Source organism: Crinia signifera, chromosome 9, assembly GCF_055691185.1.
Source record: "Crinia signifera chromosome 9, ASM5569118v1, whole genome shotgun sequence".
Classification (NCBI taxonomy): domain Eukaryota; kingdom Metazoa; phylum Chordata; class Amphibia; order Anura; family Myobatrachidae; genus Crinia; species Crinia signifera.
The window spans coordinates 153,481,330-153,506,843 of NC_139225.1; the positions used below are offsets into that span (position 1 = coordinate 153,481,330).

Here is a 25,514-nt window from a genome sequence, read left to right on the forward strand (position 1 = left end):
TCCATGTGTGTATTGTTCAGCATGCACCCACTAAATTGCTAATGATGCTCGCTCTCACCGATAGTTAATGATAACCCCTATTTATTATTTTATTTATTAACAATTTCTTATATAGCATAACTTTTTCAGTTGCGATTTACAATAATCATCTGAACATGCTGTAAGATCTGACGATATCATCAGTGACTGCATGCATGTTGGGCGTGGGGTTCCAGTAGTGTCACTGAACGATATCGTTCAGTGTTTAATCTGAGGATCGATCATTTTGCAACGTATATGACCCCTGTCTGCATTTGCGATTGCTAAAATTGCAATGCGATCGCAGTTTGAGATGAACATTGAGACCATTGATTGTAGGGCCAAGGAAACTGTTGCAGATGCCGTCCTTGGCCTGTTTTATCAAACCCTGGAGGCCCACAGCCCTTCCTCCTATCAGTCAGGCAGAGGCATTCGCTAAACTGTAACGTGGTATAACGCCCTATAACACTGTATAACACCAGGTAACCCTATAAAACTACATAACGCCCTGTTATTCTACATAGCGCCCTGCAATACTGCATAACACCCTGTAATACTACATAACGCCCTGTTAACACTGCATAACAATGGGTAACGCGGTATAACGCCCTATAACACTGTATAACACCACGTAACCCTATAAAACTACATAATGCCCTGTTATTCTACATAGCACCCTGCAATACTGCATAACGCCCTGTAATACTACATAAAGCCCTGTTAACACTGCATAACAATGGGTAACGTGGTAAAACGCCCTGTAACACTGAATAACACCCCGTGAAGCATTAGAATGCTCTATAAAGCCCAGCAATATTACATAATGCCCTGTAACGCCCTATAGAACCCCGTACTGTGGTAGAATGCCCTACAAATCCCGGTAATACTACATAATGCCCTGCAACACCCCATAACTCTGTATAACGCCCCATAACATGGTAGAAGACCCTATAACGCCCTGTAACACTACATAACGCCCTGTAACCCTACATTACGCACTGTAACACTACATAACGCCCTGTAACCCTACATAACGCCCTGTAACCCTACATTACGCAATGTCACCCTACATAACGCCCTGTAACACTACATAACGCCCTGTAACCCTACATAACGCCCTGTAACCCTACATAACGCCCTGTAACCCTACATAACGCCCTGTAACCCTACATTACGCCCTGTAACCCTACATAACGCCCTGTAACCCTACATAACGCCCTGTAACCCTACATAACGCCCTGTAACCCTACATTACGCCCTGTAACCCTACATAACGCCCTGTAACCCTACATAACGCCCTGTAACACTACATAACGCCCTGTAACCCTACATTACGCCCTGTAACCCTACATAACGCCCTGTAACCCTACATAACGCCCTGTAACCCTACATTACGCCCTGTCACCCTACATAACGCCCTGTAACCCTACATAACGCCCTGTAACACTACACAACGCCCTGCTACACCGGCAGCCCTATACACAGCGCTGTGTAACTAGGTGACAGCGGTCATGTACAGGACAAGTAGTGATTCTTATGTCACAAACGTCTCCGAGTCCATTATCCTGTCACTGCTCGGGCTGGCGCTGCTACGCCCGGACAGTGACCCGCAGCGGGGCGGAGCTCGCCGCTATCCAATTACAGCATCGGCGTTCGGGGATTCCCGGAGAATAGTCGGTAATCTCCGAACCCGGCCACCTTTCCCTGGCAGTAATCCTTATATGTTCCTTTTCCCGCTATCTCCGCGATATATCCGATATATAGAGAATACACTACTATACTATTCCGATATCGCCTAGTCGTCGCGACAGAGGTTCGCTACGCGAACGAGCGGCTTCGGCAGTTTCCGGCAAGGCACTCGGCAATTTCCGGCAAGGCACTCGGCAATTTCCGGAAGGCACTCGGCAGTTTCCGGCAAGGCACTCGGCAGTTTCCGGCAAGGCACTCGGTAGTTTCCGCCCAGGGGTCGCAGAGCCGCCTGGCTGGCAGAGGATCGGTGCAGCGATGGCGTCCCCGTCCCGCAGGCTGCAGACAAAGCCCGTCATTACCTGTCTGAAGAGCGTCCTGCTCATCTACACCTTCATCTTCTGGGTGAGGAGGCGGCGGCGCTGTAACTGCAGCGGGAGATGCGGTGTTATAGTATAGTAATAGGGATTGCACAGTGTAATAATAGGGACTTCAGTATAACAATGTAACAGTAGGGACTTCAGTATAACAATGTAACAGTAGGGACTTCCATATAACAATGTAACAATAGGGACTTCAGTATAACAATGTAACAATAGGGACTTCAGTATAACAATGTAACAGTAGGGATTGCAGGGTGATAATGTAACAGCAGCAGGAGATGCAGTGTTATAGTGTAGTAATAGGGATTGCAGTGTAACAATAGGGACTGCAGTGTGATAATGTAACAGTAGAGGATCATATGCAGTATAACAATGTAACAGTAGAGGATCATATGCGGTATAACAATGTAACAGTAGAGGATCATATGCGGTATAACAATGTAACAGTAGAGGATCATATGCGGTATAACAATGTAACAGTAGAGGATCATATGCAGTATAACAATGTAACAGTAGAGGATCATATGCAGTATAACAATGTAACAGTAGAGGGTCATATGCAGTATAACAATGTAACAGTAGAGGGTCATATGCAGTATAACAATGTAACAGTAGAGGATCATATGCAGTATAACAATGTAACAGTAGAGGATCATATGCAGTATAACAATGTAACAGTAGAGGATCATATGCGGTATAACAATGTAACAGTAGAGGGTCATATGCGGTATAACAATGTAACAGTAGAGGGTCATATGCAGTATAACAATGTAACAGTAGAGGATCATATGCAGTATAACAATGTAACAGTAGAGGATCATATGCAGTATAACAATGTAACAGTAGAGGATCATACGCAGTATAACAATGTAACAGTAGAGGGTCATATGCAGTATAACAATGTAACAGTAGAGGGTCATATGCAGTATAACAATGTAACAGTAGAGGATCATATGCAGTATAACAATGTAACAGTAGAGGATCATATGCAGTATAACAATGTAACAGTAGAGGATCATATGCAATATAACAAAGTAACAGTGGAGGATCGTATGCAGTATAACAATGTAGCAGTGGAGGATCGTATGCAGTATAACAATTTAACAGTAGAGGATCAATGCAGTATAACAATGTAACCGTATAGGATCATATGCAGTATAACAATGTAACAGTAGAGGATCATATGCAGTATAACAATGTAACAGTAGAGGAACATATGCAGTAAAACAATGTAACAGTAGAGGATCATATGCAGTATAACAATGTAACAGTAGAGGATCATATGCAGTATAACAATGTAACAGTAGAGGATCATGTGCAGTATAACAATGTAACAGTAGAGGATCATATGCAGTATAACAATGTAACAGTAGAGGATCATGTGCAGTATAACAATGTAACAGTAGAGGATCATATGCAGTATAACAATGTAACAGTAGAGGATCATGTGCAGTATAACAATGTAACAGTAGAGGATCATATGCAGTATAACAATGTAACAGTAGAGGATCATGTGCAGTATAACAATGTAACAGTAGAGGATCATATGCAGTATAACAATGTAACAGTAGAGGATCATGTGCAGTATAACAATGTAACAGTAGAGGATCATATGCAGTGTAACAATGTAACAGTAGAGGATCATGTGCAGTGTAACAATGTAACAGTAGAGGATCATGTGCAGTGTAACAATGTAACAGTAGAGGATCATATGCAGTATAACAATGTAACAGTAGAGGATCATATGCAGTATAACAATGTAACAGTAGAGGATCATATGCAGTATAACAATGTAACAGTAGAGGATCATATGCAGTATAACAATGTAACAGTATAGGATCATATGCAGTATAACAATGTAACAGTAGAGGATCATATGCAGTATAACAATGTAACAGTAGAGGATCATATGCAGTATAACAATGTAACAGTAGAGGAACATATGCAGTATAACAATGTAACAGTAGAGGATCATATGCAGTATAACAATGTAACAGTAGAGGATCATATGCAGTATAACAATGTAACAGTAGAGGATCATATGCAGTATAACAATGTAACAGTAGAGGAACATATGCAGTATAACAATGTAACAGTAGAGGATCATATGCAGTATAACAATGTAACAGTAGAGGATCATACGCAGTATAACAATGTAACAGTAGAGGATCATATGCAGTATAACAATGTAACAGTAGAGGATCATATGCAGTATAACAATGTAACAGTAGAGGATCATGTGCAGTGTAACAATGTAACAGTAGAGGATCATGTGCAGTGTAACAATGTAACAGTAGAGGGTCATATGCAGTATAACAATGTAACAGTAGAGGATCATATGCAGTATAACAATGTAACAGTAGAGGATCATGTGCAGTATAACAATGTAACAGTAGAGGATCATGTGCAGTATAACAATGTAACAGTAGAGGGTCATATGCAGTATAACAATGTAACAGTAGAGGATCATATGCAGTATAACAATGTAACAGTAGAGGATCATATGCAGTGTAACAATGTAACAGTAGAGGATCATATGCAGTGTAACAATGTAACAGTAGAGGATCATGTGCAGTGTAACAATGTAACAGTAGAGGGTCATGTGCAGTATAACAATGTAACAGTAGAGGGTCATATGCAGTATAACAATGTAACAGTAGAGGATCATATGCAGTATAACAATGTAACAGTAGAGGATCATATGCAGTATAACAATGTAACAGTAGAGGATCATATGCAGTATAACAATGTAACAGTAGAGGATCATGTGCAGTATAACAATGTAACAGTAGAGGATCATATGCAGTATAACAATGTAACAGTAGAGGGTCATATGCAGTATAACAATGTAACAGTAGAGGATCATATGCAGTATAACAATGTAACAGTAGAGGGTCATATGCAGTATAACAATGTAACAGTAGAGGGTCATATGCAGTATAACAATGTAACAGTATAGGATCATATGCAGTATAACAATGTAACAGTAGAGGGTCATATGCAGTATAACAATGTAACAGTAGAGGGTCAATGCAGTATAACAATGTAACAGTAGAGGATCAATGCAGTATAACAATGTCTCTGACCATCTCTCATCCTATCCTTCTGCTTATGGTCACTGCTTCCCCTTCTGTGTCATCCCTGTCTGTGGCACACACCAGGACGATGGTGTTCGTGAGCAGGTTGTCACAGGAACGCACAACCCGATCACGAGCTGACGGAGCCGCCGCGAAAAAGCCCCTGATGTGATCGCGATCCGATTGCGACCCCCACCCACTCCAATGGTCGTTCCTGAGATCCTACCTGCAGCAGGTATGATCTCAGAAAAGACCGACCCGCGGGGCCGCGCATCGGATGGGGATCGCATCTAAATGGCAGCGAAATGGCCCAAAACACGGCCGATTTACATACAATCGGTCGAGATTGTATCTAAATTGGCTCATTTTGGGCCATATCGTCCTGGTGTGTACCCCACATAACCCTCCACCCTGATGATTGTGTCAGTGTCCTGTCCCCTGATGCTACTATCCATATTTACCATGTACATGTCCTAAACCGTCTTGTTCTGTAATTCGTTATGTGTTATTGCTCATTTGTGTATTGTTCGGCGCTGCGGAACCTTTGTGGCGCCATATAAATAAACGTTAATAATAATAATGTAACAGTAGGGACTGCAGTGTGATAATGTAACAAAAGTAATTGTAGAATAACAATGTAACAGTAGGGATTGCAATATAACAATGTAACAGTAGGGATTGCAGTATAACAATGTAACAGTAGGGATTGCAGTATAACAATGTAACAGTAGGGATTGCAGCTAAACACTATAACAATAGGGATTGTAGTTTAACAATGTAATAGTAGGGACTGTAGGGTAACAATGTAATATTGGGGGTTGCAGTGTAGGAATGTGACAGTAGGGATTGTGGTATAATACTGTAAAAAGCCCCATACACTAAAAACTATTTTAAACCATATCCCTAATTTGTGCCCTTCTTAGTGATATTGTTTGTAATATCGCCTAGTGTGTACCCTCACCCTCGAGGTCATTACTAGTGTCCTCTGTACATGCAGCTTAATCTGACAGTCAGCGACTGCGCGTACGGAGCGGGGACAGGATGACATCACTGTACAATATCGCTAATGTCCTGTTAGCTGATCTGTGTAATATCACGTCTAGTACAGTGATATTCGCACCGGATGTGATTAATGTTGAGATGCTCCTGGGAATGTGTAAAGTGTACCGCATGGGAGTAGGGATCACTCATTCATATTATTCAATAATACCCCTTTCACATCACCCAAATAACCCTGGTCAAGGTGCAGTGTGAAAGTGGTATGACACAAGCATATTGGCCGTATCACAAGCCCAGGTTCTCTATATGTAATATTAATCTGGGTACGCTGCATTACTGGATCTCTGAGTCACCTTCTGGCATGGGGAATGTGCAAATACATCCGCACACGCTAAATTAGACAGTCAGCCGTTACATACCTGACAGCCTGATGTCACATACCGGCATTGTTTACCAGGGTACGTGTGACATACAACAGCTGTTGTATGTTACAGTTCAGATACAGCAATATAGCATAGAGGTAGTAGGGCCCTGCCTGCAGGTTACATGGCCACTATGGATCTGTCTATACGTGCCTCTGCTTGTCCTGCAGTAACCGTAGGTCACATGGCCTGTATGGATCTGTCTATACGTGCCTCTGCTTGTCCTGCAGTAACCGTAGGTCACATGACCAGTATGGATCTGTCTATACGTGCATCTGCTTGTCCTGCAGTAACCGCAGGTCACGTGGCCAGTATGGATCTGTCTATACGTACCTCTGCTTGTCCTGCAGTAACCACGGGTCAAGTGGCCAGTATGGATCTGTCTATACGTGCCTCTGCTTGTCCTGCAGTAACCGCGGGTCACATGGCCAGTGTGGATCTGTCTATACGTGCCTCTGCACCACGGGTCACATGGCCAGTATGGATCTGTCTATACGTGCCTCTGCTTGTCCTGCAGTAACCACGGGTCAAGTGGCCTGTATGGATCTGTCTATACGTGCCTCTGCTTGTCCTGCAGTAACCGCAGATCACATGACCAGTATGGATCTGTCTATACGTGCCTCTGCACCACGGGTCACATGGCCAGTATGGATCTGTCTATACGTGCCTCTGCACCACGGGTCACATGGCCAGTATGGATCTGTCTATACGTGCCTCTGCTTGTCCTGCAGTAACCGCAGATCACATGACCAGTATGGATCTGTCTATACGTGCCTCTGCTTGTCCTGCAGTAACCGCAGATCACATGACCAGTATGGATCTGTCTATACGTGCCTCTGCACCACGGGTCACATGGCCAGTATGGATCTGTCTATACGTGCCTCTGCACCACGGGTCACATGGCCAGTATGGATCTGTCTATACGTGCCTCTGCTTGTCCTGCAGTAACCGCAGATCACATGACCAGTATGGATCTGTCTATACGTGCCTCTGCTTGTCCTGCAGTAACCACGGGTCACATGGCCTGTATGGATCTGTCTATACGTGCCTCTGCTTGTCCTGCAGTAACCGCAGGTCATGGGGCCAGTATGGATCTGTCTATACGTGCCTCTGCACCACGGGTCACATGGCCAGTATGGATCTGTCTATACGTGCCTCTGCTTGTCCTGCAGACCAACCTCTGGCCTAGATCCTTCTGACCTGATCAGATATATATTATTGATCACGTAGGCAGCAGCTTGCAGGATGCACCCTATCTGCTTCAATGATGGTTGCACAATGTAATGACCTGTAAGCCCTGGTACCTTAGTACTGTGCATGGTTCCAGAATAATCCTGTTACCGGCGGCTGTTGGATGTCAGAGTGTTAAATAAAATATAATATTGTCTGTAAGTGTTCCGGTCATGGACCCTGTGACGCTGATGATATAACGAGCCGCAGTACAGTATGATTAGGGAATAGCTACTGTCTATTAGGAGAAGGCAAAGCCGCTGCAATAATACAAGGTGTCCCCACCGGTCTGATGCTCCTGTAACTGACGGGACGTCTCATCAAGCAGCCATTGGTTAATAGATCTACAGTGCCAAGAAAGACAGCCAATAGGTCGACAGGGTAAAAAAATCGATATGCATTAGGTCGACGGGATCAAATGTTGACATTGAAAAGGTTTTTTCACAATTTATTTAATTTTCTTGCACTTTTTTTTGCATACTTTACCATCCAAGTAGACTACAATTGGGAACGGCGAAGTGTGCCGAAGCATGGTGACCGATGCGGTCACCCCCAAAAATGTGAACAATTCATGTCGACTTTTTCATGTCAACCATTTTGATCATGTCGACCCTTTGACCCTGTCGATCTATTGCATGTTAACCTTTAGGTGTCGACCCATTCACAGTCTACCTAGACACTGTCTAATATTCCACACCCGTTTAAATCTCAGCAGGGATCTTAGTCATGATCACAAACCCCACCAGAGTCTACACACGAATCAGAACTCCTGTAATAATATTGCAGCTGCCTGGGTGCCCTCGCTAGGCTAATGTGCCCCCCAATGGTACTTCTGTGTGTACAGAAATTATCTAAACGGCACACCAGGACTATAGACTACATGTGTGTGTATATAGTAGTATAGTCAGGAGTAGGATAGGTGTGAGGGTCTACCGGTGAGAGCAGGATAGGTGTGAGGGTCTACCGGTGAGAGCAGGATAGGTGTGAGGGTCTACCGGTGAGAGTAGGATAGGTGCGAGGGTCTTCCGGTGAGAGTAGGATAGGTGTGAGGATCTACCGATCGGAAACGCATAGGAGTGAGGATGTACCGGTGACAGTAGGATAGATGTGAGGGTCTATCGATGGCGAAAGCATATGGGTGGGAGGAGGATAGATGTGAGGGTCTATTGATGAGAGTAGGATAGGTGTGAGGGTCTACCGGTGAGAGTAGGATAGGTGAGAGGGTCTACAGGTGAGAGTAGGATAGGTGTGAGGATCTACCGATTGGAAAAGCATAGGGGTGAGGATGTACCGGTGACAGTAGGATAGATGTGAGGGTCTACCGATGGGAAAAGCATAGGGGTGAGGGTGTACATGTGGGAGGAGGATAGATGTGAGGGTCTATTGGTGAGAGTAGGATAGATGTGAGGGTCTACCGGTGGGAGAATAGGGTGAGGGTTTACCGGTGGGAGTAGGATGGGGGTGAGGGTGTACCGGTGAGAGTAGGATACATGAGAGGGTGCACAGATGAGAGGATGTGCCGGTGGGAGGAAGATACGGGTGAGGTTGTATCAGTGGGAGTAGGTTAGGTGTGAGGGTGTACCAGTGGCAAGAGGATATGGGTGAGGGTCTACCGGTGACAGTAGGATAGATGAGTGTGTACTGGTGGGAGGAGGATAAGGGTGTACTGGTGGGAGGGTAGGAGTGGTATATTAGGGTAGGTGTGGATGTAGCATTGTGTGTAGTGCTAGATTTAACTAGCAGCACTGGAGTGGGGTCCTGATAAATCGTGATGGGGACGGTGTAATGGTTAGCATTACTGCCTCACAGCATTGAGGTCATGGGTTTTATTCCCACCGTGGCCCTAACTGTGTGGAGTTTGTATATTCTCCCCGTGTTTGCGTGGGTATCCGCCGGGTACTCCGGTTCCTCCCACAACCCTAGAATGTCTGTGTGTGCGTGTACATGTGGTAGGGAATATAGATTGTAAGCTCCACTGGGGCAGGGACTGATGTGATTGTTCAAATATTCTCTGTACAGCGCTGCGGAATATGTGTGCGCTATATAAGAAACTGTTAATAAATAAATGGTGTGTGTTACTAGTGTGATGTATATCGGGGAGTTTAAGTCAATGCTTTGGAGTAACTTAACACTTCAGCCAGCAAATACTTTGGTGATTCTGTGAGAGGGGCAAAGATTGGGCACAGAAATACCTGTGAATATAGCCATTCTCTGTGTTCTTCCAAATGCCCGCGTGGAACAATGTATTACAGAATATAACCGCTGTTTTTCTCTTTTGTGCTTGCCCGGGATACAATCAGATGGGTAAGTGTCACACATGTCATTGTAATGTTACCCCAGCCTATTGTGTTTGCTATGGTGTGAGTGATTGTCGTCATATGAGTGTGAGTGTGTGCGTGTGGGGGGGGGGGGGGGGGGGTTTAGTTTGTGTTTAAGATGACATCAGACATTGTCCAGGAATTGTGTTACAGGTTATAAGCCAATGAGAATCTGATAAAGCCCATATAGAGCGGAAGCCAATGAGGTTGCGGAATAGACCAGCCCGGGTCCTTGTGACCTAGGGCGCGCCCGGGCTGACGTAGTCCGGTCAACTCTGTTCCCATAATCATGTGATATTGTGTATAGAGGCATGTGGCTATATACCTGTTATCAGCGTGTCACCTGTGCTGGGGGTGTGGCAACCTACTGCTGCTGCCGAACTACTCCACCCAGCATGCTCTGCCACCGCTTTGCTGTCCGGACTTTCTAGGTGGTGTAGTACCACAGCAGATGGAGTGCCGTAGGTTTCTTACCCCAGATCTATACAATAAAAGTGCCCATACACGCTGCGATAATTACATGCGTTTTAGTCCCGATCGCATTGCGTGCGATGCGATTGGAAATTAGTTTAAAAAAGTATGTGCAGCACTTTTTGACCTGTGTGATGGGACGTGGGTGGGAGCGCGCACCGCACCCGCAAATCGCTGCATGAATGGTCACCGTAACCGTGCAGGTTCCTAGTGCTGGGACCATTACTATACTGTAAATACACGGGTGTGGATCGTTAGGTCTACAACAACTAGGTCGGCAAGCATTGGGTCGACATGGGTCTAGGTCAACAGGACATTAGGTCAACACAAGCATGGGCAAGGTCGACATGGGGTTTTTCACTGTTTTTTGACTTGACTGTCAACACAGTCGACATGGACACAGTTTCAAGTGCACCGCATGCCCTCACTACGCACAGCACACTATTTTATCCTCCCACCACGCTCTAGTGGATGGTAGGGCCTGAAATACCGCCTGTCGGCTTAAAGAACAGTGGAAAAACCCCATGTCGGCATGTTGACTGTTGGCCTAATGCTGGTGTCGACCTAATGCTTGTGTCGACCAAGACCCATGTCGACCTGGACCCATGTTGACTTTGTTGCCTGTCAACCTAGTGGTGTCGACCCAATGCTTGTTGACCTAGTTGCTGTAGACCTAATGACCGTATCCCAAATACACGCTGCCTTGTCTCCATCGCTGTCCAAAGTCCTTCATATAAACAGCATGAACGGTGGAGCAACATAACTCAACCTATTATAAATGGGCCGCACTGACTCTGCTACGGATTCATTATTTAACCCTGTGAGTGCCAGCATCTGTGTGAGACGTGCAAAATATCTGCCAGCGTCGCTCACATTTGTTATATAAATTCAAAGAAAAAATGTTTTGTGAAACGAGATATTTCCTATATAAGGTGACATTACCGGTCATCATGACGGGTAACAATGCTTGCTTGGCGGTTTTCACACCTATTTTCACACATTCACTTGGCGCTCCAAGGGTTAAAAACAGATACACTGATAACGACCCAGGGCACGTATAATGTGTGGTAATTGTGGTTGCTGGCGGGGGCATAGTCCACTGGCCCTGGTTATAACCTGGCAGCGCTTGGCAGGGACTCGGCGTGGATGATAACAGGAGCTGGCAGTGATGTATTACTGCTGTCCTGGGGCTCCTGAGCCAATATCACTGGCACCCAGGTTACTAATTGTGTATTAACGATTATTAGAGATTATCTGTTATCAAATGGCCGTTTTAGAGATGTGTGACCTTTGGAACACAAAGTGATTGTACTGCTGTTTTCATGTAAACCTTCCTCATTGTTATCTATATTATTCCAGAGACACTATGTAATATATTATAGAAAACGCAGAACCGGATCTTCTATTGAAGATGGGAGGTTGCCAATAGCAACCAATCAAGTTCTACTTCTTATTTATCACCTAGAACAGGCATGTCCAAACTATGGCCCTCCAGCTGTTGTGAAACTACAATTCCCATAATGCATTGCCACAGTTTTGCTATTAGTAAATGCTAAAAAGGCATGCTGGGATGTGTAGTCTCACAACAGCTGGAGGGCTATAGTTTGGACATGCCTGTTCTAGAAGATAATAGATAGAATCTTATTGGTTGCTATGGACATAATCATATCTATTATCTTCTAGAAGGTACTAAATAAATAAGCAGAATCTGGTTGCTACGGGCAACCTCCCATCTTCAGTAGAACTCCCCATCGTAGTAAATTTTGCCCCTGGGAGTCCAGTGATGACCGTAATATCCAGTGCAGGAGATCTCTCCTCGGCGGTTGACCTTGAGTTCAAAAGAGCGGGGTTGTCAAAGCCCCTCCCCTTGACGTTCCCATTGGCTGTTAGTGAGAGGGTCTCCTGCACCGGAGGCTTCTATATTAGGATCCTGTTTTATTTATCATATTTCATTTGTTCCCGTTATGTTTCTGTGTTGCCGGTATCCATATAATGTCCTCGTCTCCTAGATTACTGGGGTCATACTGCTGGCGGTGGGTATCTGGGGGAAAGTCAGCCTAGAGGTCTACTTCTCCCTTCTCAACGAAAATGCCACCAACGTCCCCTACGTCCTCATCGGCACCGGCTCCGTCATCATCCTCCTGGGCACCTTCGGCTGCTTTGCCACCTGCCGGGCGAGCACCTGGATGCTGAAGCTGGTGAGTTTAAAGGAACATGAAATATGGTAACGCGCTTTAGTTACGTCTCAGATGCGCGTGACGTAGGATTGTTGGTGTGCGCACATTCTGCAGGACACCGATGTGGTCGGTTCCGATGCCCGCGTCTATATTTATCTGCACCTCTTCATGTCTATACCCCTTTTACATAACGTATATATATGTGATAACACCAGACGTGCCAGCCAACGTTACGGTGATAAGTATTGTGCACTATATCTGGCTACAGAGGTCATCCGCTAATCGTTAGTCCACACTGTGGGGGAAATGTATCAAATCTTGGAGTATCACAGGCTGTGTTTGAATAATGACAGTTGGGAGCTGACTAGTCTTTACTTTCTCTTCGTCCACTTTATCTCTCTCTCTGGAGCTTAGTACATAGACCACCCCTGTATCTCTCGCCAAGCTTTGATACATCTCCCCCTAAATGGCGAGTTCACTTTAACAACATGTTTACGCTTTGTATCTCTCTCTCTGTCAGTACGCCATGTTCCTGTCCCTGATATTCCTGATTGAACTGGTTGCTGCCATTGTCGGACTGGTTTTCAGACACGAGGTGAGATCGCTTTGAACGGGGACCCCTCCCCCGGTCACCTGGGGATTTATATATCGGTTTAGTGTTCCCTCCAGCATCCCAGGAGGGCAGGGTGCTGAAGCAAAAGGGGCACTTTGAACGCGGCGGGGAAGGGCCGCCGACGTCACGAATGTGGGTGCCTGGCGACGTCACGTATGTGGGCGTGCCCGCCCGCTGACCGCATGCAACGTCACGAATGTGGGCGGGCCCGCGCGCAGAAGTGTCTTGCAGAAGCTGGCAGCGGGACAGACAGGCGCCGCAAAACGGGCAGGGCGCATTTTGTCCTTTAAAAATCGGGCAGGGTGCGGCTCCCCGCTAAATCAGCCTAGCGTGAACACTACCTGTATATTACTGATGACTGCCTGCACCGGGGGGATACACTGAGCTTTAGGGCATCAGATATTGAAGCCAAGCCGCGTTATTTGGCCGACGTTTTTTTTAAACTGCAGAAATATTTTGTATCTATTTTTTGCTGGGAAGCAAATGTGCGCAGTGACGATGAGCGCTACAATGATGTTAGGCGGCATATTGGACGAATAGGAAATGACAATCGTGATTTGTTAATGACCCCTGTTTTTTTTTTTTTCTACTCAAGTTGACATTATGGGCGCAAAGAGTTAAATTACTAAATACTAGTTCCTGTAACTTTTCAGTTACCCCGGCGGGTACGTCAGCGCCTGCAGCCATATGCACATTAGAATGCGGCCCAGTGTATCTAACACAAACTGATTTTTTAGTGGGAGGAAGCTGGTATGCAGTAACCTGCGTATATCCAGATCATGCAAATGCATTATTAGCCCAGATTATAATAGTGAATTGTCTGCGGATTTAAAACAAATGCTAATATATAGATACAGGGAAGGTTCGAATAACTATGGGGCAGATTTGATTAATCCTGGTGAAGTGATAAAGTTGCTGATGATAACTCAGCAGCCAATCAGATCCTGTCAGTTTTCAAATCCAGCCTGTAACTAGACAGTTCGGAGCGGATTGGCTGCTGCGTTATCTCCAGCAACTTTATCACTTCACCAGGCTTAACACATGTAGCCCCTGTATTCCTATACACAAACAGTCACCATATTATCATTTTGTTGACAGATTAGGAACAGCTTTGAAAAAGGCTACATGCAAGCACTGAATGAGTATAACACTACCGGGGACCCCAGGAGCCACGCCGTGGACACCATTCAGATCAATGTGAGTAGCTTCCAGCCCTCAGATTGAACCACTCACAGATATGGAAAAGTTCCCATATATATTTATATACTGTATGTATCAATTAGTGCAAGCTATTGTCCCTCTGTTGTCAGCCTACAGTGCATGCACTTGGATCAAGGTCGTCAATCCGAAATGACCAGTGCGGCCCCTGGGCGGGTGGTTTACATGGATTTCGTCTCATATCTCATAGTTTTGTATGAGAGCCAGTGATAGGGCTATATCCAGGCTTAATGGGCACAATAAAGAAGTTAAAAAGCCCATTGACAGTTTAGTAAATAAGGTGTTTGACCTGCTCCCCTTGATTCGAGGGTACCACAACCCTTCCAAAAACACGATCACTAATATCAGTCTTCCAATGTGCCTAAATCCTCACCCAGGTTATAGACAAGCGCACAGGTAGACAACTGCTATAGAACTACACATCCCAGCATGCCTTGCCACTGTTTTGGCTGTTAGATCGTTATAAAACTGTAGTACGGAATGCTGGGATGTGTAGTTCCACAGAAACTAGAGGACCCCTACCCTTGGCCTAGCCCAACATCCCAATTATATTATCTACATCATGCAGCAAGGAACATAGGGCCTTATTCTAGTTCACTCTTTCTGACAAATTCCTTCTTAGATAGACAAAACCATGCTGCACTGCAGGGGGCAGATGTAAAATGTGCAGAGAGAATTAGATTTGAGTAAGTTATTTTGTTTCTGGGCAGGGTAAATACTGGCTGCTTTATTTTTACACTGCAATATAGATCTACACTGCACTGCACTTTGACGTAAAACCCCACCCAAATCTAATTCTCTCTGCACAAGTAACATCTACCCCACCTGCAGTGCACATGGTTTTGTCCATCTAAGAAGGAATTTGTCAGAAAGAGTGAACTAGAATAACCCCCATAGTGTTCATTCTAGCACCCGCCATCTTTGAAAACCCATGCAGTTCCTCTCCCCTGCCTGGGGTGTTGCTGTCTGCTGTAGTTCTTCTAGCACAGTGTGGTCTGTATATCAGCATTGATATGCAAACCAGACCTGTGCTAGAAACTCCACAGCAGACAGCGAGACACCCCAGGCAAGGAAAAGCAACTGCATGGGTTTTCAAAGATGGCGGGTGCTAGAATGAACACTAGAACATATGACATCACTGCCGGGTGCATCATTTGCACAGAAACAGTGTGTTTTTGAGTTGTTAACAACCTGTTTCAGGCAGAAGTCTCATTTCAGTATTAGGGAGGCCGTTTTCAGTATCTACTATTAGACGTAAGCATGTAAATGACCATATACTGTAGCCCAGAGTTGCAATGCAACAGTGATCAAGCAAAAAGTTTTCTGTACATAAACTGAGAATCAGCGCCACCTTGTGGTCTAGGAAGCGAACAGCATTATAGTCATTTTTTATTGTTATTTAATTTTATCTTCTTATTTTCCCATATATGATTGTATATCTGCATGTGTATATGTGGGGAGAGATGAGTATTTCAACACAGAAATTTGCCCCCCCTTTCCCAGCTAGTATTGGGAATAACCTGTCTTCTGTACTGTGCAGTTGAAGTGCTGCGGGGTCAAGTCCTACACTGACTGGGGATCAAGCGCTTACTACAAAGCCAGCGGGATCCCCCAGAGCTGCTGCGCACACCCAGGGAACTGTTCAGAGGCAGCGATGAAGGACATGGTGAAGGCCAAGGATGTAGTGTACACAGACGTAAGTAATGGCTGCAGCTGATTGCAGAGATGCTGATATATCTCCGGTCTCCCTTATGCCACAGTGTCTCTGAGCCAGGCGGGAGGTCACACTGAGTGCACTGACATCACTCAGCCAATCAGAAGCTGCCAGGAAGTGCACCAGCGCCACAGGAAATGACTTCTGTTATCATAAACTGTGCGTTTTCTATGTGCTCTCAGCAAAACGACTGAGCAGAATTCACACAGGTGTCTCGTGGGTTTGAGTTTTCAATGGCCAATTTCAGTACGAGCATGCATTGGTTTTAATTAGCCAAAAATCTTTATCATCATACAGTCAATTTCCCATTATTGGAGATTATGAGGAGAAATTACTAAGACGGGATTTCTATTGAAGATGGGATGTTGCCCGTAGCAACCAACCAGAATCCTGATCATCGGGGGCTGAGCATGTGCGTACCCCAACAGCGAATGGCATCAGCGAGTTACACGTTAGCCGGGCCTTTTTTTACCCGGGAGGGAGGGCCGGGGGAGGATGCCCAGGGCTTTTTGGGTGTCCCCATAAAAATGATAGGTGTTCACCCGGGAATGCAGGCGGGTCGATGCCTGCCAGGGAAGGGCGGCTGTGGTCACATGACGGAGGGGCGGCTGTGGTCACATGACGGAGGGGCGGCTGTGGTCACATGACGGAGGGGCGGCTGTGGTCACATGACGGGCAGGTGGCTTTAAGCTGCTCGGTTAGCAGCAAATGACCGCTGCTTAGCGAGTGGTAGTTAATCAGGCCCAGAATCTGATTGGTTGCTATGAGCCATCATCAATATAAATCCCATCTTAGTAAATGATACCTAATTATCTCCTCAGGCAGCATCATTGTGTTGTACCCCAACATGAAACCTGGGGTATAATGTACTTGTGGGTGATAGTTATAATATATATAATATTTTTTTACATAATTTTATTTTTTTACATTCATAATGTATAAAGTTTTTTTTTCTTTCTGAAAAGTGCAGATTCGCCTGGTATTAGAATTATAACATGGCTTTGTTCTGTCTCTATTATTCAAGATTACAATGATTATATATATATCTTTCCCCCCCAAAAAAATACATACATAAATAAATTAATAAATAATAATAAATATATATATATGTGTGTGTGTGTGTGTATAAAGTATAAACAGGGATCTAAGTAAAACATTTTGGGGTGTAAATAACCACAAATTCACCAATCAGTGTTCTGTGCGATAAAACATTTTGTGGTATTGTCATGCGCCTATGCCTTATGTGTTCTCTGTGTTCTGTCGCAGGGCTGCATCTCCAAGGTGACCACCGTCATGGAGTCCCAAATGGGAATTGTGGCCGGGATTTCTTTCGGAATAGCCTGTTTCCAGGTGGGGAATTATTTCTGTGATACTTATGCCGGGGTCTAGTGACTAGAATGGAATCAACTTTATTGGCCATGTATGCTTGCGCACACTAGGAATTTTTTTGTGGATTTACAGTGCAGCATCAAGCAGGGATGAAGGGGGAGGCATTACATGTGGGGAGCACATGCCCGCTGAGCTGCACAGCTCCTAGGCAGACATCAGCGGCGCCATCTTGATCATGCTGCTCAAAGGCAGCAGTAATATTATTTTTATTTATGTAGCCCTTTTCTTCCAAAGCTGGCACACCCTGCCAGCTTGTTGCTGGCAGGGTGTGCATCCAGCGAAGGTACAGCATACAGGCTTTGCATTCGGTGGGGGTAGAGGTATTTGATGACGGTAAAACAAAGAGTAATACATACAGTAGCTTTCCTCAGCTCAGAGGCTGAGACAGATGGTTATTTGGGAAAAGCAAAAATAAAACGTGGCAGTGTCCAAATCCAGTCCAAACTCCAGTTCTAACTCATTGCTTGCTTCAGATGACTTGCTTCAGATAGCAGGCAAGCCTTGAGCAGGCTTCTCAAAATTTCCCATTTTAAAGGAAAGTAAATATCACATGAATTGGCATTATATACCAGTAGTATATCAGTAAAGAAAATTCAGACGATTGATCTATGGCCCTTATTCTGGTTCACTCGCAAAGGCAAATTTCTTCTTAAATGGACAAAACCATGTGCACTGCAGGGTGCACTGTATTGTGCAGAGAGTTAGATTTGGGTGAGTTATTTTGTTTCTGTGCAGGGAAAATACTGACTGCTTTCTTTTTACACTGCAATATAGATCTCACTTTGAAGTAAAACCCACCCAAATCTATTTCTCTCTGAGAACATCTGCCCCACCTGCAGTGCAGCATGGTTTTGTCCATTTGAGACGGAATTTGCCTTTGCGAGTGAACCAGTATAAGGGCCAATATCTTAAAAATTTACTAGATCCCGGCAGCAATAAAATTGACAATTCATCTAGTTCCTAAAGCTGTTATAAGATCATGGTATAAAGTATTAATCCATCCACATGTTCTCTTGTTTTGTAGCTGGTGGGGATGTTCCTGTCCTGTTGTCTGTCTCGTTACATCACAAACAACCAGTACGAGATGGTGTAAATGTCACCTAGCCGAGCAGGAGTTAAGGTACGGTGCGACAGAGGCTGTAACACCCTCTGCGGCCACTAGAGAGCGATATGTCACTAAAGCTCCAGACATGGATTACACCTCACATGTAACATTCTAATGTACTTTTTTCTTATTTTAGGGAATTGTCTTTGTTTGACCCTCGGATCCTCTTCTTGTCCCTCGTCTGGTGATTTAGGAGACGCCTTTGTTTTTGCTTTTATTACCTCGTCTCTTGATGGGTGACTCTTGCGTTTGCCCAAACTTTCTCATTTCAAGACCATTTTTAAAGGATATTTAATATTGTGTGAAATAATGTATTTTATAATCACAGGTAAAGAGGCTTTAAGGCATGGAGAGGGGGCCTGGGTATCTCCAAAGGCTGGCGTGGCATGCTTGGACATGTAGTTCTTTAATACCTAATGAGCCGTAGGTTCTCTATCCCTGCTTTGGTCTAATGTGAGGGACCGTGCCTTTATATAAGGATATGTATTCTCGATTGCAGATATCGCTCAAATTCAGTCTGTGCTCCTATCTTTCTGCTGTGGGTTCACCCTATGCCAAATTAACCTATTATGCTAGATCTTTTCACCAGATTTTGTTAAATATTAAGCTCCCTTTCAGTTTTGTTACTACAGACATTACGGGTGACATAAGGTGAAATCAAATATTTACCTTCCAACTGCCAGTCCTGTGGCTCCCCCTTGTGGTTGTAAGAGGCCAAACAGGAGATTTTCCCTCTTGCACGGAGCTTCACAGCGGGATGACTGTTCAACCAATCCGAGAACCTTCAGTCCTGCTCAACGTAAGCAGGGGACCCCGCACATGCGCACTGCAGACCGTGTGCATGCGTGGTGTTTCGATTACCGGACCGGCTGCGTATTCGCAGACGTCTGAATCGTCCCCCTTGTGAGAGGAAGTCAGTTTTTTTAGCCTTAAAAAAACCCAAGACTATCCTATTTTAATGTCCATTATATTCATGGGGACCCCATTAGGCAGAGCTCATTATAAACTGTGATGTTTAAATCGCTTTCCCAGTTGTAATAAAACACTATAAAATGAAATTTGGGCTTCTGAAGCTGAAATCCCCCCCCCCACCTTGATACCTCTCGGCCACCCGGTCCACTTCCTCAATGACACTAACCATAAAAAGTGAATTCACACTACAGGCATGTTCTTTATCTCTGTTTAAATCCATATCGCCCAGCCCACTGAGCTGTCAATCATCGGCTGCTCCTACGCGGCTGTACGGGCGGGCGGCGGACCGGCCGTACACACAGCTCGATGCACCAAGATATATCGGGCATCGGCTGCGTTGCACGCCTTTCACATATATATCATTGGTGCACCCTGGCCGATGGTGCATCGATATATCAGCCGTTGAGTCAAACAGCTGATATATCGGCACCTTTACCCCAAATTGCACGACTTGGGTAGGCTGCCCTTGTAGCCATTCTTTGGCAGGGCGGGAGCGGAAGGAAGATGTAATCCATACAACGATGACGTTGACCTTTGACACTTCCCGCATCTTACCAGGACTGATTCTCGCGGTCTTGTTCATTAGCATTATCTTATATGTAGCAAGAGAAATATATATTGTAGTAGGACTTGAATTCATGCGGCTGATAAACCATCATGTGTAGCTTCCCACTCGCTGATCTTGTGGTTAATAATAAGTTATATTTGTATGTGGCTATTAGGTTTCGGCCCCTGCAGATATATATGTTCATATTTTTGCTGGTGTTGAAGCTTTGTTCCATTCTAGATACTGGCCGGGATTCAGCGACCTATTGGGTGTTTTTTTTAGGTTTTATTATCTGAACTTGTATTTTCCAATAAAAGTGAAAGGGAACACAGCGTTTACTAAGGCGTGCGTTACTCGTCCCTCGAGCAGCGCGTCACATTGATTATCAGTATTATATGCTGCTGTAATGTGAGATTTTCTTACCGTGTTTAGGATAATAATGTCTTCCATATGTAATAAAGTTGCAATTTCTTCTAATACGGGTGTATGATTCCTTTATACCGGCAGATATACGCTGTCCTCATCCTCCTATAGATGTCCGCGGAATTCCATTGGCCGATGTGACGCTGTCCGTTCATTGGTCAACTGCTACCTCTCCAACCTTCCCCATCTCTGTCTCCACCTCTCTCCCTTTACCTACTGGTGTCTCCTGACTGTGCTCTCTGCCCCCTACTCTTCTTCCTCTATACATCCTCTCATGGAAGCTTCATCCCTTCATCACCTTCTGATGTGGCCCAAATTTATCTCTCTCCATCATCTCGCTCATCTTCCACTGACTGTCGGGGATCTCATTCTGACCATCACTTTCTAAAGCCTAACATGACCAAAGGGACACAATTAGGGATGCCATTCCCGGGGCATTTTTTCAATCCCGGATTCCGGGATTGAAAAATGCTCAATCCCGGGATTCTCGGGATCCCGGGATTGGTATCCCTAAAAGAAAAACACACCCTGTCCACCCCTATATGGGCGGGCAGGTGCGTGGCAGCCGGGAGCGGGGCAGAGCAGCGCTGCAGATTTACTTACAGGCTGGCGGGAGCGGGGCAGACAGCAGCGCTGCGGTGATGCTTGCCTGCCTCCGGGCAGGTAGCGGCGGCACCAGAAGCAGGAGGGGAGGCTAGGAGTCGGCCGGGAGCGGTCCTCTGTAGCAGGACGCTGGCCTGCGCAGCGTGACGGTCAGAGGTCATGCTGCGCAGGCCGCACGCCGGGGTCGGGAACAGCCGGGCAGCTTCTGAGCGGGTGCTCAGAAGCTGCCCGGCATTAGACTGCGCATGCGCAGTCTAATCCCAAAATCCCGGGATTGGATACTCCAATCCCGGGATTGAAATCCCGGACATTTTGGGGCCAAATCCCAGGATCCCGCCAATCCCGATCCCGGGATTGGCCACCCTAGACACAATGTCCCGAAACATGTTGGTCTATGAGCTTGATACCATTTTTTATACATTTGCAAGTGGGGACCAGAGGTAAGGACTGCAGAGTGTCTGAGATATCCAGCGGTATCGCCTGGTCCGGATCAAGCTGTGTTGTCAGCCGCCTCAGAACCCTGCTCCTACTCCTGCACTAGGTTTTATACTGTATGTTTTTTTATCAATAAATAAGTTTTTTTGGACACAAGATTGGGAAAGACACCTTGATGCAAGTAGAACCCACCATCACACCATGAGTACGGGTACGCCACCCATTCTTAAAAAAGATACCTTTATGTGTATGACTATGCTAGAATTTATGTGAGGTACGCGTCCTTTTACCTCACAGCATAATATAGAAAGGAAAAGCACCAGCAGGCAAACAATTTGTGTTTTTATTCCCTTGTTTCGCATATACGCCGGGAACCAACCTACTGAGATTGCCAGCAGGGATCAATTCGAGGAAAAGAAAAACCAGACCAGATTGATTTAGAAGGAAGTATTACCTCTTTATTTATAAACACTGTGGTGTCCTCACAAGGGGAGCGCTTAGTTGGGTGCACCGTTCCCTTACTCATATTTAGATTCTGTAATTCTGTAAGATACACCCCAAGCTGCCACCCTGGAAGCGCCTGAGATAAACCCAACCTTTGAATTATATTAACATGGCCAAGGGGGTGGTGTGCAGACAGGGGGTGGTGTGGTGGCATGGGTTGGTGTGCAGGCAGGTGGGGGGGGGGGGGGTGCAGGCAGGGGGTGGGATGGAGGCAGGATGTGGTGTGCCGGCAGAAGATGGTATGGAGGCAGGAGGTGGTATGCAGGCAGAGGGAGGTGAGGAGGCAGGGAGTGGTGTGTAGGCAGGGGGTGGTATACAGACAGAAGGGAGTGTGCCAGCAGAAGATGGTATGGAGACAGGAGGTGGTGTGCAGGCAGAGGGAGGTGTGTAGGCATGGGGTGGTATACAGGCAGGGAGTGGTGTGTAGGCAGGGAGTGGTGTGTAGGCAGGGGGTGGTATATAGACAGAAGGGAGTGTGCCAGCAGAAGATGGTATGGAGGCAGGAGGTGGTATGGAGGCAGGAGGGAGTGTGCCAGCAGAAGATGGTATGGAGGCAGGAGGTGGTATGGAGGCAGGAGGGAGTGTGCCAGCAGAAGATGGTATGGAGGCAGGAGGTGGTATGCAGACAGGAGATATTATGGAGGCAAGGGGTTGGTGTGCAGGCAGGGGGTGGTATGGAGGCAAGAGGGGGTGTGCCAGCAGAAGATGATGGGCAGGCAGGGGGTGCCGGACGGGGTCCCGACTGTCAAAACACGACAGCCGGGTTCCCGACGGCCGTCGGCTATTTTCCCTCGTGGGGTTCCACGACCCCCATAGAGGGAGAATATAATAGGTGGCTCGCGTAGTGAGCCACCGTGCCGCAGCGAGCATGCAAGGGTCCTGCCCACTGCCTACACACCGCCCCCAGCCCACATATGATCCCTACCTGCACACCGCCCCCTGCCTGCACACCGCCCCCTGCCTGCACACTGCCCCCTGCCTGCAAAACAGCCCCAGCTCACATATGCCCCATACCTGCACACCACCCTTTGCCTGTGTCCTGCCCCCTGCCTGCATACCAGCCCACTGCCTACACACCCTCTCCTACTTGTACACTGTCCCCAGCTTGCATACTACTTCCTGCCTCCATAATATCTCCTGTCTGCATACCACCACCTGCTTCCATACCATCTTCTGCTGGCACACTCCCTTCTGTCTGTATACCACCCCCTGCCTACACACTACTCCCTGCCTACACCACCACCTGCCTCCATATCATCTTCTGCTGGCACACCACCTCCTGTCTGCATACCACCCCCTGCCTACACACCACCCCCTGCCTACACACCACCCCCTGCCTCCACACCACCCCCTGCCTACACACCACCCCCTGCCTACACACCACCCCCTGCCTACACACCACCCCCTGCCTACACACCACCCCCTGCCTACACACCACCCCCTGCCTCCATAACTTCTCCTGCCTGCGGGTGTGGTACAGGGGTCCGACAGTCGGGATCCCGACAGTCATTAGCCCAACGTCGAGATCCCACCTGGCCGGACCCAGACAGCATGGAAATTTATACCACCAGCCTACTATTTGGGGCACCAACATCCAATACCAGGTAGAGCACCAACCAACATCTGGCGCTCCCTGGTCCCCTCAACATAATCCCAGGTAGAGCACCCATTAACAACAAGGAGCTCCCTGGAGTGGAGATCACCTCTCTCCTAACAAAGTGTACTGGGACAATACTACAGAGGCATCCTAGGAACGGACTCAGGACTGTGCAGCATATTGTGGGTGACTATTATCTCACACATTACGCATATGGTATCCATGTTTTTATGGGATATGTAATCCCTCTATTTTATACTATATTCATTTTACTGTATATTAATAAATATTCGTATATATTTTTACCTCAGGGTTGCCGACCCTTCCGGAATTTCCGGGAGTCTCCCGAAAATCGGGGCTCCCTCCTGGCCCCCCGGAAGGGTGGGCAACCCTCCCGGATTCAGGGGGGACCCCCGCTGTCCCCCGGATCGCGGCATTAAAATGCCGCAATCCTCGGGTCTCAGAGGAGGGGGCGGAGCTAAAATGACACAATCGCGTCATTTAGCCCCGCCCCCTCCACGGAGATCACTGAATTAGCTGGTTTAACAGCATGGGGGCGGGGCTTAGTGATGTCACTCTTAAGCCCCGCCCCCTGAGCGGCTACTGAATCTCTCCTCTCCGGGAGAAAGTAGGCAACCCTGTTTTACCTACACCTGTTGCATGTTTTAGTTAAGCGCGGTTCCCATCACTGGTATAGGCTGTTTCAAACATTTAAATAAGATAAGTGGTCTGAAAAAGGTTAAACATGCTATACTAAATAAAAATATACACAGACATAATAGAACCAGTACTGTACTTTCTAAGCTCACATTCTCCCACCTCATGTTAAGGCTCCTGTCTCTTCCTCCTGGCAGCAACTCTCTGGTCTATTGTGATGTTTGAGGGTTTAATCCACACACACACACAGCAAACCTGGTAGAAGCTGGTACACTGGGCATGTGCAGCAGCTCCGCTCTGTGGTAGCTCTATTGATCATATTATATACCAGTGCTATTGTCATAATTTAAGGCACTTGCCAAGATAAGGGGGTTTCTGTGCAAACTGAAACACCCCTGCGTTTACCTATGGCGCATTCCCATATAACACATGGCCCGGCAGACTCAGGACAGATGTAAAATGCCTCAGAGATATTTTTAGGTTTTTGTTGAGGTACTTGGGATGACCAGCAGAGGGCGCTCCACAATAAGCAGTGAGTATTGCCTGTTTGTACATTTACAGTTACACACTCACTTTCTAGTTACATTGTAACTCCCTAGTTTGGAAGGTTCCGTTTCTGATACTTTACCTTTGGTTTCAATACCTTTTATTATAATAACACACTGGGATATGGCAAGGATAGTGTAAGCAGGGCCCAGGCTAGGATGTACATCTAGTGCCTGCAAACTATAACTCACATACTTTTAAAGGCACATGGCACACCAAAGTGTGGGCAACACAAAAAATGGGTGTGATCTTATGAGGAAGTGGTGTGGCCACAATAGTTCCTCCAATTCAAACTCCGCCACACTTTCACGCACACTTATTCACATTACACCACATAGTAGTGTTACATCACACAGTAATGCCCCTTAGTCACGTTGCACCTCAGCAGCACCCATTAGACACAATGTCCA

The 25,514-nt window shown here is 46.2% G+C and overlaps 1 protein-coding gene across 1 annotated transcript; it reads left to right on the forward strand.

The window, feature by feature from the left end:
- Positions 1–1,957: 1,957 nt before the first annotated feature.
- Positions 1,958–20,816, forward strand: TSPAN6 (tetraspanin 6). The gene is made up of 8 exons (XM_083160316.1): positions 1,958–2,109; positions 12,614–12,802; positions 13,302–13,376; positions 14,493–14,591; positions 16,153–16,308; positions 17,593–17,676; positions 18,740–18,835; positions 18,957–20,816. The coding sequence occupies exons 1-7, from the start codon at positions 2,023–2,025 to the stop codon at positions 18,806–18,808; spliced, it is 759 nt and encodes a 252-aa protein (XP_083016442.1). The 5' UTR covers positions 1,958–2,022; the 3' UTR covers positions 18,809–18,835; positions 18,957–20,816.
- Positions 20,817–25,514: the final 4,698 nt, after the last annotated feature.

Excerpts from the sequence above, each read along its gene's own strand:
- TSPAN6 (XM_083160316.1), top strand. The coding sequence starts at position 2,023 with ATGGCGTCCCCGTCCCGCAGGCTGCAGACAAAGCCCGTCATTACCTGT. Across the intron at positions 14,592-16,152 it reads TGGACACCATTCAGATCAAT|TTGAAGTGCTGCGGGGTCAA; the intron begins GTGAGTAGCTTC and ends TGTACTGTGCAG. Across the intron at positions 17,677-18,739 it reads TCGGAATAGCCTGTTTCCAG|CTGGTGGGGATGTTCCTGTC; the intron begins GTGGGGAATTAT and ends CTTGTTTTGTAG.